Source organism: Staurois parvus, unplaced genomic scaffold, assembly GCF_062004578.1.
Source record: "Staurois parvus isolate SC_StPar_1 unplaced genomic scaffold, SC_StPar_1.0 ptg000493l, whole genome shotgun sequence".
Classification (NCBI taxonomy): Eukaryota; Metazoa; Chordata; class Amphibia; order Anura; family Ranidae; genus Staurois; species Staurois parvus.
In genome coordinates this window covers 1349957-1365518 of record NW_028318289.1, presented here as the reverse complement: position 1 = coordinate 1365518, position 15562 = coordinate 1349957, and the positions used below count along the sequence as shown (strand labels likewise).

General features: G+C 47.2%; 1 protein-coding gene across 4 annotated transcripts in view; it reads left to right on the top strand.

Annotated features, from left to right (window-relative positions):
• LOC149452176 (uncharacterized) overlaps nt 1-15562 on the top strand; it is a 67684-nt gene that overhangs the window by 39566 nt on the left and 12556 nt on the right. For 3 of the 4 annotated variants that reach the window (XM_089689709.1, XM_089689711.1, XM_089689708.1), the window contains one exon: nt 6297-6416. The exons of the other annotated variant lie outside the window; for it this stretch is intronic. In XM_089689709.1, coding sequence (XP_089545835.1) covers nt 6297-6416 — 120 coding nt within the window. The remainder of the gene's footprint in view (nt 1-6296; nt 6417-15562) is intronic. 4 annotated transcript variants of the gene reach the window in all.

Below are 15562 nucleotides of genomic sequence, written 5' to 3'. Positions count from 1 at the left end.
TACACTCAGCAGTTCCTCCCCTGTGTGACTACGTTCGCCAAGGCATACCAGGTGCAGCACAGCGTGACACCGTTGCGCCCTGCACATGTGATATGCCGGTCGGGTAATGGGACTTGGCACGGGGGTGGCGGCTGAGGACACGGCGGAAAAAGAGGTGGTAGAGGCGGACATGCTTGCTGGACCAAGGACGTGCAAACGTGGAGGCAAAAGCGTCGTGACCTGTCCAAGTTGCTGGTGCGGCTGTGCCGGCACCACGTTCACCCAGTGGGCCGTAAATGACATGTACTGTCCCTGACCGTAGTTACAGCTCCACACGTCGGCGCTGCCGTGCACTTTGGCAGAGACCGACATGCTCAAAGACTGGCCCACCATCTCTTCTACATGTGAATGCAGGGCTGGCACTGCCTTTTGGGCAAAGAAATGACGGCTTGGCACTCTCCACCGCGGCGCGGCACAAGCCATCATTTCTCGGAAAGGTGCTGAGTCCACCAGTTGGAAAGGGAGGGACTGCAGCACCAGCAACTTGGACAGGAGGACGTTCAGCTTTTGCACCGTCGGGTGCGTGCTCGCAAACTGTTGTCTCTTGGATACGGATTCCAAGAAAGACTGTTGACGGAATCCGAGAAGAGGAGTAGCAGGAGAAGGAGCATCTGAACGAGCGGAAGATGCCAATGAGCGACAACTCCCCTCAGCAGAGGTGTTGGAGCCTTGACTGGCTGATAGAGGGCGATTGACGACGTCGGGTGACGGAGCAAGTAACGGAGCGGGTGATGGAGCGGGGGCTGGGGCAGGCAGAACCGACGTATGTTTATCACGGTTTTCCCAGGCCACCGAATGGTGACGCTGCATATGCTGACGCAACGCTGTAGTCCCAACATGGGCCCCCTGGCCACGCTTGCATTTCTGGCCACATAGTCGACATACGGCTACGTTTACTTCCTCGGGCGGCTTGAGGAAAAATTGCCACACCACCGAGTAGGAAACTTTGCCCCCGCTACTCTTCACTGGCTGACTGCTACTTCCTCCGTGCGCACCGGCACCACTACTGGCCGTGGTGGTAGGCTGCAGTGGAGCTGGTGCTCTACTCCGTGGACGTTTGGCTCCACTGACACTGATGCGACCCTGCTGCTGTCTCCTGGGCAACCCACCGACTGTTTTGCTCGCTGCCAAGCTGCCACCCTCTTCTCCTGATGATGCGGAAGAAATTGCCTGATGACGACGAGGCTGCCAAGTGCGATCAACCTCCTCATCATCAAGTAGGGTCTCCGCCTCACTACTAGCCCCCTCGGCTGCGTCTGGGTCAGGAGACAGACCTGTCTCTAGACCGGCTACCGAGCCACTCTCCTCGCCAGTACTTGTTCGCTTGGCTGCTGAAAAGGCCGATGTCTCCCCCCGTTCCTGACCGCCCTCTGTTAGCTCTTCCTCACTGTACAGTGGGGCTGAGCCCACAGCATGCGATACTTCGCTTGGTGAGGGAACAGCAAAGGACAGGGGCAGGTAGAGGACACGTGATTTCAGTGGGCTTGGTCCCGGGCCATGCCAACTAACGGTTGTGTCTGACGTACCCACCGACCGTTGGCTGTAGGTGTCAGAGGTGACCTGGGAAGAGGAAGACGACCGAGCCAACCAATCAATGACGGCAGGGTTGTCGGTGGAGACACGACCGCTGGATGACACCGGGAGCACTGGCCTCTGGCTGCGAATACTGCTGCCTCGACCCCTTCCTCTGCTGCCACGTCTGCTCGCTCCTAAAACATTGCCTCCTCTGCCACTCCTCTGCATGTTGTCTGACATACTATTTAATTCAACGATTAGGTGTCCCTGAGTAACAATTCTCTGGCACTCAGTAACAATTCTGTCTGTCCCTGAGTATGAATTCTGTGGCCCTGAGTAACAATTCTGTGTCTGTGCGAGTAACAATTCTGTGTCTGTGCGAGTAACAATTCTGTGTCTGTGCAAGTAACAATTTTGTGTCTGTGCGAGTAACAATTCTCTGGCACTCAGTAACAATTCTGTCTGTCCCTGAGTAACAATTCTCTGGCACTCAGTAACAATTCTGTCTGTCCCTGAGTAACAATTCTCTGGCACTCAGTAACAATTCTGTCTGTCCCTGAGTAACAATTCTCTGGCACTCAGTAACAATTCTGTCTGTCCCTGAGTAACAATTCTCTGGCACTCAGTAACAATTCTGTCTGTCCCTGAGTAACAATTCTCTGGCACTCAGTAACAATTCTGTCTGTCCCTGAGTAACAATTCTCTGGCACTCAGTAACAATTCTGTCTGTCCCTGAGTATGAATTCTGTGGCCCTGAGTAACAATTCTGTGTCTGCGCGAGTAACAATTCTGTGTCTGTGCAAGTAACAATTTTGTGTCTGTGCGAGTAACAATTCTCTGGCACTCAGTAACAATTCTGTCTGTCCCTGAGTATGAATTCTGTGGCCCTGAGTAACAATTCTGTCTCTGTGCGAGTAACAATTCTGTGTCTGTGCAAGTAACAATTTTGTGTCTGTGAGAGTAACAATTCTCTGGCACTCAGTAACAATTCTGTCTGTCCCTGAGTAACAATTCTCTGGCACTCAGTAACAATTCTGTCTGTCCCTGAGTATGAATTCTGTGGCCCTGAGTAACAATTGTGTGTCTGTGCAAGTAACAATTCTGTGTCTGTGCAAGTAACAATTTTGTGTCTGTGAGAGTAACAATTCTCTGGCACTCAGTAACAATTCTGTCTGTCCCTGAGTAACAATTCTCTGGCACTCAGTAACAATTCTGTCTGTCCCTGAGTATGAATTCTGTGGCCCTGAGTAACAATTCTGTCTCTGTGCGAGTAACAATTCTGTGTCTGTGCAAGTAACAATTTTGTGTCTGTGAGAGTAACAATTCTCTGGCACTCAGTAACAATTCTGTCTGTCCCTGAGTAAGAATTCTCTGGCACTCAGTAACAATTCTGTCTGTCCCTGAGTAACAATTCTCTGGCACTCAGTAACAATTCTGTCTGTCCCTGAGTAACAATTCTGTCTGTCCCTGAGTATGAATTCTGTGGCCCTGAGTAAGAATTCTCTGGCACTCAGTAACAATTCTGTCTGTCCCTGAGTATGAATTCTGTGGCCCTGAGTAACAATTGTGTGTCTGTGCAAGTAACAATTCTGTGTCTGTGCAAGTAACAATTTTGTGTCTGTGAGAGTAACAATTCTCTGGCACTCAGTAACAATTCTGTCTGTCCCTGAGTAACAATTCTCTGGCACTCAGTAACAATTCTGTCTGTCCCTGAGTATGAATTCTGTGGCCCTGAGTAACAATTCTGTCTCTGTGCGAGTAACAATTCTGTGTCTGTGCAAGTAACAATTTTGTGTCTGTGAGAGTAACAATTCTCTGGCACTCAGTAACAATTCTGTCTGTCCCTGAGTAAGAATTCTCTGGCACTCAGTAACAATTCTGTCTGTCCCTGAGTAACAATTCTCTGGCACTCAGTAACAATTCTGTCTGTCCCTGAGTAACAATTCTGTCTGTCCCTGAGTATGAATTCTGTGGCCCTGAGTAAGAATTCTCTGGCACTCAGTAACAATTCTGTCTGTCCCTGAGTATGAATTCTGTGGCCCTGAGTAACAATTGTGTGTCTGTGCAAGTAACAATTCTGTGTCTGTGCAAGTAACAATTTTGTGTCTGTGAGAGTAACAATTCTCTGGCACTCAGTAACAATTCTGTCTGTCCCTGAGTAACAATTCTCTGGCACTCAGTAACAATTCTGTCTGTCCCTGAGTATGAATTCTGTGGCCCTGAGTAACAATTCTGTCTCTGTGCGAGTAACAATTCTGTGTCTGTGCAAGTAACAATTTTGTGTCTGTGAGAGTAACAATTCTCTGGCACTCAGTAACAATTCTGTCTGTCCCTGAGTAAGAATTCTCTGGCACTCAGTAACAATTCTGTCTGTCCCTGAGTAACAATTCTCTGGCACTCAGTAACAATTCTGTCTGTCCCTGAGTATGAATTCTGTGGCCCTGAGTAACAATTCTGTGTCTGTGCGAGTAACAATTCTGTGTCTGTGCAAGTAACAATTTTGTGTCTGTGCGAGTAACAATTCTCTGGCACTCAGTAACAATTCTGTCTGTCCCTGAGTAACAATTCTCTGGCACTCAGTAACAATTCTGTCTGTCCCTGAGTATGAATTCTGTGGCCCTGAGTAACAATTCTGTGTCTGTGCGAGTAACAATTCTGTGTCTGTGCAAGTAACAATTTTGTGTCTGTGCGAGTAACAATTCTCTGGCACTCAGTAACAATTCTGTCTGTCCCTGAGTAACAATTCTCTGGCACTCAGTAACAATTCTGTCTGTCCCTGAGTAACAATTCTCTGGCACTCAGTAACAATTCTGTCTGTCCCTGAGTAACAATTCTCTGGCGCTCAGTAACAATTCTGTCTGTCCCTGAGTATGAATTCTGTGGCCCTGAGTAACAATTCTGTGTCTGTGCGAGTAACAATTCTGTGTCTGTGCAAGTAACAATTTTGTGTCTGTGCGAGTAACAATTCTCTGGCACTCAGTAACAATTCTGTCTGTCCCTGAGTAACAATTCTCTGGCACTCAGTAACAATTCTGTCTGTCCCTGAGTAACAATTCTCTGGCACTCAGTAACAATTCTGTCTGTCCCTGAGTATGAATTCTGTGGCCCTGAGTAACAATTCTGTGTCTGCGCGAGTAACAATTCTGTGTCTGTGCAAGTAACAATTTTGTGTCTGTGCGAGTAACAATTCTCTGGCACTCAGTAACAATTCTGTCTGTCCCTGAGTAACAATTCTCTGGCACTCAGTAACAATTCTGTCTGTCCCTGAGTAACAATTCTCTGGCACTCAGTAACAATTCTGTCTGTCCCTGAGTAACAATTCTCTGGCACTCAGTAACAATTCTGTCTGTCCCTGAGTAACAATTCTCTGGCACTCAGTAACAATTCTGTCTGTCCCTGAGTAACAATTCTCTGGCACTCAGTAACAATTCTGTCTGTCCCTGAGTAACAATTCTCTGGCACTCAGTAACAATTCTGTCTGTCCCTGAGTAACAATTCTGTCTGTCCCTGAGAATGAATTCTGTGGCCCTGAGTAAGAATTCTCTGGCACTCAGTAACAATTCTGTCTGTCCCTGAGTAACAATTCTCTGGCACTCAGTAACAATTCTGTCTGTCCCTGAGTAAAAATTCTGTGGCCCTAATAACGTTTCTGTGGCCCTAAGTAACAATTCTCTGGCACTGAGTAACAATTCTGTCTGTCCCTGAGTATGAATTCTGTGGCCCTAACTAGCGTTTCTTTGTCCCTAAATAACGATTCTGTGGCCCTCATTAACAAGTCTGTGTCCCTGAGTAATGGTTCTCTGTCCCTAAGTAACTTCTCTCTGTCCCCAATTCTCGTTTCTGTGGCCCTAACTCTGTCCCTGTCCCTAGTACAGAGCGGTCTGCCTCTGTTCAATGACTGCAGGCAAATGAAGATTTCCAAAATGGCCGCTATATATACCTCGACCATTACACAGTGCTGGCTGGCTGGCTGCTGATTGGCTGATGCGATCACATGTCGTTGAGGAATGCATTATGGGGCAGCGCGCCTTGTCTGCGCGCCTTCCCCGACATCCCCGCTCCGTCGCCGCACATGTCAGCCGCCATTTTCTGAAAAATTTCGATTCGCGCGTCCGAATTAGGCTGTTTTTCGGATTCGGCACGAATCGAAATTTTTCCGATATTCGACTCGAATTCCACTTCGGATACTTCGATTCGCTCATCTCTAGTCAGGTGCATTGCTTTGGCCAATCACAATGCACTGTCAGCGCGGAGTGCATTATGGGGCTCAGTGGGCAAACGCTCTTACCTTTCGTTTGTTCGCCGAAGCTAGTTGCATGTATACACCCGACATTGGGTATATCTTCAGATAAACAGAGGCTTTAATATGTGCAGCCTATTGCAGATCCTTGTGGATGTATTCATATAATTTTTGTGGGGAGGGAAGTTAAGGTATTGCACCAAATTATTCTGGCGATCAAGCTCTGTTAAGTCCCATATTGGTCCAGACATAAAAGTAATCCAGGAATCAAAGGTAGGTCTGCAGCAAGAAAAAAAAACAAGTAGAGACAGCAAGGAGAGACAGAAAAATAAGATTTTTAGCAATTAATTTGGTTACAGTGAAGGGCAGAGTTGGGTAAGAAACATTTCTGTTAGGAGTTTTGTAAATCCAGTTAGTTGGTGACCTCACCAGCCAACTAAAAAAATCCACATCTCTCAGTATTAATTTCATTAAGATTAATTTACTAATATTTTTTTGGCAGAATCTCACATTTGGGCTCCTGGTTGTGCTGTTGATTATCGGTTCCTGGGGAGTGATTTCATCCACTATTAGTGTCTTCTACAGACTGAAGAGGCTGTATGAATCCTGCTTCCCATATAAGGTTGGTGCTGTAATATAAAACACATGAAAATGCCAACACTCCCTATACTGCAATCACACAGGCTTGTACAACTCTACAGAATGTAAAATCCAACAGTAGAAACCACACAGCATGTGGCTAGAGGAGCAAGTATTTGACAAACCTTAAAAAGGATTGAATATCTGCAGAGGCTCAGCGAACAGAAAAGTTGTAGAGCTTGAAGACATAGGATATCGGAAAGGTAAGTATGCAAATATTTCTAAACTTTCTAAGATGATAAAAAGTCTGATATGTGAGTGATGTCGTAGGACCATTAGAAGTGAGACTTGGTTCTGATGGCTATACAATGGATTGCATCCCCCTTCAAGGAAGCTGATCCAGAATGATGTGTGTGATGTCGCTGGACCATTGGAAGTGAGACTTGGTTCTGATGGCTATACAATGGATTGCATCCTCCTTCAAGGAAGCTGATCCAGAATGAAGATATAGTTTAGGTAAACCTTGTTTCGGCTTAACCTCCCTAGCGGTATGATTATTTCAGATTTTTGGTGCTAAAAGCGGTACCATTATTTTGCATGGAAATATGTAGTTTTTTTTATTGTAGGCTGTAATATTTAGGAATAACTCACTGAAATCTGTCTGAACAAGAGTCTATTAAACATCCCGGGTAGGATAAAATTTGAAACACAAAATCATAAATTATAATTTAATAAATAATCATAAAAAATAATAATATAATAATAATACATTTAATTCAATAATATAATCAAACCAAAAACACTGAAATTTGAAATATAGCGCCAAGTTCGCACATTGCTGAGCAAAGTCGCAAAATCGTTTTCAGTGTCTGATGACGAATTTCCCCACGAATCATTATCACTCAATTCTGCAAGTGGTTCTGATTTACTATCGCTGTTCTCTAGCTGATCTAAACTGCTTTTGACCTAAAGGGACGCTTTTTGGACGCCATGGACGTTTCTCAGTTTCCAGGCAGAAAGAACAGACAAAATGCAGGCAGGGCACAGGACAAAGCACTAGGGACAAAATGTATGTGAAATTGGTTGAGGCAGCAATGTTTTACTATGTAAAATGTTAAAAAAAAAAAATGACATTATTTACAATTTTTAAATTTCCCGCCGCCGCCGGCGCCCGTACGTCCCGACGTCACAGGGACAGGACACAGAAGCCGGATGCCGGCATCGGCCGAAGGAGATGGCCGGGGACGCTGCAGGGGACACATTGTGGGAGCGCAGGGTAAGGTAAGTGAAGAACAGATGCCGGAGCAGTGCCGCATGGTATTCCCGAGTGTAGCTCGGGGTTACCGCTCTTGGTACTGAAATGTTACCCAGAGCTACACTCGGGAATACCACCAAGGAGGTTAAGGCTCATGTACATAGGGAGTTTGAAAAACTTTTCTGACTGCTGGAAACTGACTGCTAGAAAACGTAGGTTAAAAACATAAGTTCAGCTGCGTTTACCTACCGCGTTTATGCGAGTTTGCATTCAGAAGCCTTTTTAACAGATAACTTCAGGAGACCCTCCCAAATGCCCAGAATGCACTGAAAAATAGTGAATGATTAACTATTTCAGACATTTTGTGAGAAATAGAGAGAGCAGAAGCAGAGAGCACTATTTCTGATGGGTGTTGCAACTGTAGCAAAAGTGACTTGTGAAACATGCTTGGCACTGTGGGAGGAGCTACATAGTGCTGTAATGCCTGCAATGCCTCCGGATGCATTCTGGAGTGCACACAACACTCGTATGCTTTTTTGCTGTGTTTTGATGTGTTCCAGTACAGTTCTGTGCAGAAATAATGCAGAATGTTCTACCATTTTTTCCTGCACGCAAAACCTGGTACTGACTACGCTGGTGTACTAGGACCATTTGAATACATGGAAAATGCTGTGCATGCATTTTTGAAGAAAAAAGGCTCTGGACAGCATCTGGATATGGACCAGCCCAAAAACGTGTCTAAACGCAAACTAACATAGATGCGTTTATACACGGTTACATTTGAAATGCTGGTAAACTGTACTTCTGAACGCGATTTTTGTGCTTTCAAAAAATGCCTGTAACCTCAACTGTCTGTAAACTACTGTAAATGGCTATGTGTACATGGACGCATAGGAAGACATAAAGGAGGGTTCAGGGGCTGCTGAAAAAAGATGCACAACTGCTCCTAAACTTCAGTTTAGCAGCTGCATTGTACATGAGCCCTTAGGCTGCTACATCTCTGATCACAGTAAAAAGAGCACTCAGCAGGTGATTAACTCTGCGGTGGGTATTACATAATGCCTGGCACAAACGTTCATATCACTTAGAGAGGCAGGCTCAAACTGGGACAAAAAAATGACCCCGGTACTGTAGACTGAGCAGCCTGGGGGGGCATTCGCAGGGGCAGTTGGTGACGGATTAGGGGTTCCAGGATATGTGAATTCGGGGTTCCAGGATGTGTTGATTCTATTATGAGTACCTTTTTTAGTTTAATGTGACAGATTGTGGCCAATTTAGGTAAGAGGTGCCACATGATGCTGTTTTTGTCTTGCTTAACCTCTTGGCGCCGGCGCCTCCTGGCCCTTTAAGAGTTTCAGAAGCCGGGCGGCAGGGTAGGGTTTTAGGGTCATGCGACCACCATGATTTGCCGTCACATGAAGGAAAAGGTCCCAATCAAAAGGGGAGATCTGGACCTTTCCAGGAGTAGCGGACCTATGTGCTGGGAGAGCGCATTCTCAGCACATATGTATTTTTTAAATGTTGAGAGAATATTAGCGAGCGCTACTTCAAAGAAATAGCCGCTTGTACACCAAAGGTAACCAAAAAACACCCACAAATATAAATATACTGTCTTGTCTTAGCACTGCACCTTACTTCAATATTTATATATATTTTTTAATTGCACACAAATATGCAGACGCTCGACATCAAGGCCCATATTTGCATGCGATCTGCGTCAAGGGGTTAACTCCGGTTCTAATGGTGGAGTTCTGAAATTAGTATGAAGCAGCACAAGATGTGGGTTGCTCTAATCCGTGGCTGTGGGGCGCCAGGACTTTTGGTTCAGCGGCAGCCTAGGTTGCCTTGGAGGAGCTTGGTGGGTGGGGGAATAGAGAGACTCTTTCTGCTCCTCCCATCACCACCAACCCCTGAAAAATGCCAGGTGTGCCTTATGGCCAATCCGAGACTGCTTAGAGGTCTTTTTGAAATGTTTATTGGTTTAAAGGATCAAATACAGCCAATATGTTTCAGGGGAAAGCCTTCCCCTTCCTCATGTCTTAAGCAGTGGATATGTTTTAGAATCATAATAATAAGCAATAGAAGACCTTTATTACGCTTTTATAAAGTCTGCCAGATTTTAATGGCACCATAAACTTCCAGTTGGTTTACCTGCACAGAACCCGAAAGGAAATCTCCCAAAATTTTCTTCAAAAATGTACCAAAACCCTGACAGGCATTTCAACTATTTCCTACACCAGGCTTGCTCATCCAGGGTGCCGTAGCACCCTAGGGTTCCTTCAAAGGTTGCTAAATGTTCCTCAGGTAGTGACAAATTAATCTCCATTCTAAAAACATCACCAATGTAAGAGGGGAAATTTCTCATTGACATCCAATGTAATGGAATACCTTTATACTGGCCACCAATGTAAAGGGAAAAAATGTATCTCCTTTCTAAAAAAAAAAAACCCACCACCAACGTAAGAGAGGAAATATCCCAATGACATCCAATGTAAAGGGACACTACACTTTTGAAGGCCCACATTTTATTTTTTACCAATATTATTATTATCTGTTTCATATTAAGATTTATATTGTGGTAAAGAGTGGGGGTGTTGTAAAATGTCCCTCTGTGGATGTCAAATACTTTAGCTATGCTACATTCCTTATTTCTTTTATTTAAAACTTTACAAAAAACTTACCGATCTTACTAATGTGTCATGAGTAGAGATGAGCGAATCGAAGTAGGCGAAGTGGAATTCGTTTCGAATATTGGAAAAAATTTTCCTAAAATGGCGGCGACATGTGCGGCGACGGAACGGGGATGTCTGGGAAGGCGCGCAGACAAGGCGCGCTGACCCATAATGCATTCATTAATGACATGTGATCGCATTAGCCAATCAGCAGCCAGCCAGCCAGCACTGTGTAATGGTCGAGCTATAAATGGCGGCCATTTTAGAATTCTCCATTTGCCTCCAGTCATTCAAGAGAGGCAGACCTCTCTGTATTAGGGACAGAGTTAGGGCCACAGAAACGTTACTTAGGGACAGAGAAACGTTACTTAGGGCCACAGAAACGTTACTTAGGGACAGAGAAACGTTATTTAGGGCCACAGAAACGTTACTTAGGGACAGAGAAACGTTACTTAGGGCCACAGAAACGTTACTTAGGGACAGAGAATCGTTACTTAGGGCCACAGAAACGTTACTTAGGGCCACAGAAACGTTACTTAGGGCCACAGAATCGTTACTTATGGCCACAGAAACGTTACTTAGGGCCACAGAAACATTACTTAGGGCCACAGAATCGTTACTTAGGGACACAGAATTGTTACTCAGGGACAGACACAGAATTGTTACTCAGGGACACAGAATTGTTACTGAGGGCCACAGAACCGTTACTTAGGGCCACAGAAACGTTACTTAGGGCCACAGAATTGTTACTCAGGGACAGACACAGAATTGTTACTGAGGGACACAGAATTGTTACTGAGGGCCAGAGAACCGTTACTTAGGGCCACAGAAAACGTTACTCAGGGACACAGAATTGTTACTGAGGGCCACAGAACCGTTACTTAGGGCCACAGAAATGTTACTTAGGGCCACAGAATTGTTACTCAGGGACAGACACAGAATTGTTACTTAGGGACACAGAATTGTTACTGAGGGCCAAAGAACCGTTACTTAGGGCCACAGAAACGTTACTTAGGGCCACAGAATTGTTACTCAGGGACAGACACAGAATTGTTACTCAGGGACACAGAATTGTTCCTGAGGGCCACAGAACCGTTACTTAGGGCCACAGAAACGATACTCAGGGACACAGAATTGTTACTGAGGGCCACAGAAACGTTACTTAGGGCCACAGAAACGTTACTTAGGGACACAGAATTGTTACTCAGGGACAGACACAGAATTGTTACTCAGGGACACAGAATTGTTACTGAGGGCCACAGAACCATTACTTAGGGCCACAGAAACGTTACTCAGGGACACAGAATTGTTACTGAGGGCCACAGAACCGTTACTTAGGGCCACAGAAACGTTACTTAGGGCCACAGAATTGTTACTCAGGGACAGACACAGAATTGTTACTCAGGGACACAGAATTGTTACTGAGGGCCACAGAACCGTTACTTAGGGCCACAGAAACGTTACTTAGGGCCACAGAATTGTTACTCAGGGACAGACACAGAATTGTTACTGAGGGACACAGAATTGTTACTGAGGGCCACAGAACTGTTACTTAGGGCCACAGAAACGTTACTCAGGGATACAGAATTGTTACTGAGGGCCACAGAACCGTTACTTAGGGCCACAGAAACGTTACTTAGGGACAGACACAGAATTGTTACTCAGGGACACAGAATTGTTACTGAGGGACACAGAATTGTTACTCAGGGACAGACACAGAATTGTTACTCAGGGACAGACACAGAATTGTTACTGAGGGACACAGAATTGTTACTGAGGGCCACAGAACCGTTACGTAGGGCCACAGAAACGTTACTCGGACACAGAATTGTTACTGAGGGCCACAGAACCGTTACTTAGGGCCACAGAAACGTTACTTAGGGACACAGAATTGTTACTCAGGGACAGACACAGAATTGTTACTCAGGGACACAGAATTGTTACTGAGGGCCACAGAACCGTTACTTAGGGCCACAGAAACGTTACTTAGGGCCACAGAAACGTTACTTAGGGCCACAGAATTGTTACTCAGGGACAGACACAGAATTGTTACTGAGGGACACAGAATTGTTACTGAGGGACAGACACAGAATTGTTACTCGGGACAGACACAGAATTGTTACTCGGGGACAGACACAGAATTGTTACTGAGGGACACAGAATTGTTACTCAGGGACACAGAATTGTTACTGAGGTACACAGAATTGTTACTCAGGGACAGACACAGAATTTTTACTCAGGGACACACACAGAATTGTTACTGAGGGACACAGAATTGTTACTGAGGGACACAGAATTGTTACTGAGGGACACAAAATTGTTACTGAGGGACACAAAATTGTTACTGAGGGACACAGAATTGTTACTGAGGGACACAGAATTGTTACTGAGGGACACAGAATTGTTACTCAGGGCCACAGAATTTTTACTCAGGGACAGACACAGAATTGTTACTCAGGGACACTGAATTTTTACTCAGGGACACAGAATCGTTGAATTAAAAAGAGTATGTCAGACAACATGCAGAGGAGTGGCAGAGGAGGCAATGTTTTAGGAGCGAGCAGACGTGGCAGCAGAGGAAGGGGTCGAGGCAGCACTAATCGCAGCCAGAGGCCAGTGCTCCCGGTGTCATCCAGCGGTCGTGTCTCCACCGACAACCCTGCCGTCATCGATTGGTTGGCTCGGTCGTCTTCCTCTTCCCAGGTCACCTCTGACACCTACAGCCAACGGTCGGTGTGTACGTCAGACACAAGCGTTAGTTGGCATGGCCCGGGAGCAAGCCCACTGAAATCACGTGTCCTCTACCTGCCCCTGTCCTTTGGTGTTCCCTCACCAAGCGAAGTATCGCATGCTGTGGGCTCAGCCCCACTGTACAGTGAGGAAGAGCTAACAGAGGGCGGTCAGGAACGAGGGGAGACATCCGCCTCTTCAGCAGCCAGGCGAAGAAGTACTGGCGAGGAGAGTGGCTCGGTAGCCGGTCTAGAGACAGGTCTGTCTCCTGACCCAGACGCAGCCGAGGGGGCTAGTAGTGAGGCAGAGACCCTACTTGATGATGAGGAGGTTGATCGCACTTGGCAGCCTCGTCGTCATCAGGCAATTTCTTCCGCATCATCAGGAGAAGAGGGTGCCAGCTTGGCAGCGAGCGAAACAGTCGGTGGGTTGCCCAGGAGGCAGCAGGGTCGCAGCAGTGTCAGTGGAGGCAAACGGCCACGGAGTAGAGCACCAGCTCCACTGCAGCCTACCACCACAGCCAGTAGTGGTGCCGGTGTGCACGGAGGAAGTAGCAGTCAGCCAGTGAGGAGTAGCGGGGCAAAGTTTCCTACTCGGCGGTGTGGCAATTTTTCGTCAAGCCGCCCGAGGAAGTAAACGTAGCCGTATGTCGACTATGTGGCCAGAAAGTCAAGCGTGGCCAGGGGGCCCATGTTGGGACTACAGCGTTGCGTCAGCATATGCAGCGTCGCCATTTGGTGGCCTGGGAAAACCGTGATCAAGATACGTCGGTTCTGCCTGCCCCAGCCCCCGCTCCATCACCCGCTCCGTTACTTGCTCCGTCACCCGACGTCAATCGCCCTCTATCAGCCAGTCAAGGCTCCAACACCTCTGCTGAGGGGAGTTCTCGCTCGTTGGCATCTTCCGCTCGTTCAGATGCTCCTTCTCCTGCTACTCCTCTTCACGGATTCCGTCAGCAGTCTTTTTTGGAATCCGTTTCCAAGAGACAACAGTTTGCGAGCACGCACCCGACGGTGCAAAAGCTGAACGTCCTCCTGTCCAAGTTGCTGGTGCTGCAGTCCCTCCCTTTCCAAGTGGTGGACTCAGCACCTTTCCGAGAAATGATGGCTTGTGCCGCGCCGCGGTGGAGAGTGCCAAGCCGGCATTTCTTCGCCAAAAAGGCAGTGCCAGCCCTGCATTCACATGTAGAAGAGATGGTGGGCCAGTCTTTGAGCATGTCGGTCTCTGCCAAAGTGCACGGCAGCGCCGACGTGTGGAGCTGTAACTACGGTCAGGGACAGTACATGTCATTTACGGCCCACTGGGTGAACGTGGTGCCGGCACAGCCGCACCAGCAACTTGGACAGGTCACGACGCTTTTGCCTCCACGTTTGCACGTCCTTGGTCCAGCAAATATGTCCGCCTCTACCACCTCTTCTTCCGCCGTGTCCTCAGCCGCCACCCCCGTGCCAAGTCCCATTACCCGACTGGCATATCACATGTGCAGGGCGCAACGGTGTCACGCTGTGCTGAACCTGGTATGCCTTGGCGAACGTAGTCACACAGGGGAGTAACTTCTGAGTGTAATGAACAGAGAAATCGACAGATGGCTGTCTCCGCGCAAACTGAAAATCGGAACCATGTTGACCGACAACGGAAAGAACATGGTGTCTGCTCTGCGTCAAGGAAGGTTGTGCCATGCGCCATGCATGGCTCACGTGTTCAATCTGGTTGTCAAGCGGTTCCTAAAATCCACCATCCCACTGCAAGACATCCTTAAAATGTCACGTAAACTTTGCATGCATTTCAGCCATTCCTACACCGCAAAGCACACCCTCCTTGAGCTGCAGCGGCAGAACGGAATTCCACAGCATCGTCTGATCTGCGACGTTGCAACAAGGTGGAATTCAACCCTACACATGTTAGACCGCCTTTACGAACAGCGAAAGGCCATCACCGATTTCCTGATGTTACAAGCGGATAAAGGTACTCCCCTGTGTAACTTCGATGTCAGCCATTGGCAGATCATGCGTGACACCTGCCGCTTGCTCAGGCCCTTTGAGGAGGCCACGCTATTCGTGAGTCGGCAGGACTATGGAATGAACGACGTCATTCCTCTGTTGCACGTCCTGGAACAAATGCTGTTAACAATGGCTGGTCAGGGTGTGGTAGACGTGGCGCACAGATCTCAACGCCACATGACCCCTGTGGGGGCAGGACAGGAAGAAGAGGAGGAGGTAGAGGAGGACATTTGTGCTCAGGAATTATTGAGTGAAATGGGTGGTTTTTCCACTCAGTGGACAGGAGTGGAGGAGCAGGAGCATCTGGTAGAGGAGGAGGAGGAGGAGACAGAGGACCCAGACGCACCGTGGCAGTATGCTGTGGAGATGGAGGCAGGGAGTCCCTCGCATTCCTTGGCACAAATGGCCCATAGCATGCTCGGTTGCTTGCGTAGCGACAGCCGAATAATAACCATCAGACAGAGGGATGACTTTTGGCTGTCCACCTTGTTGGACCCTCGCTACCGTTCCAAAATGGTGGCCTTTTTCACAC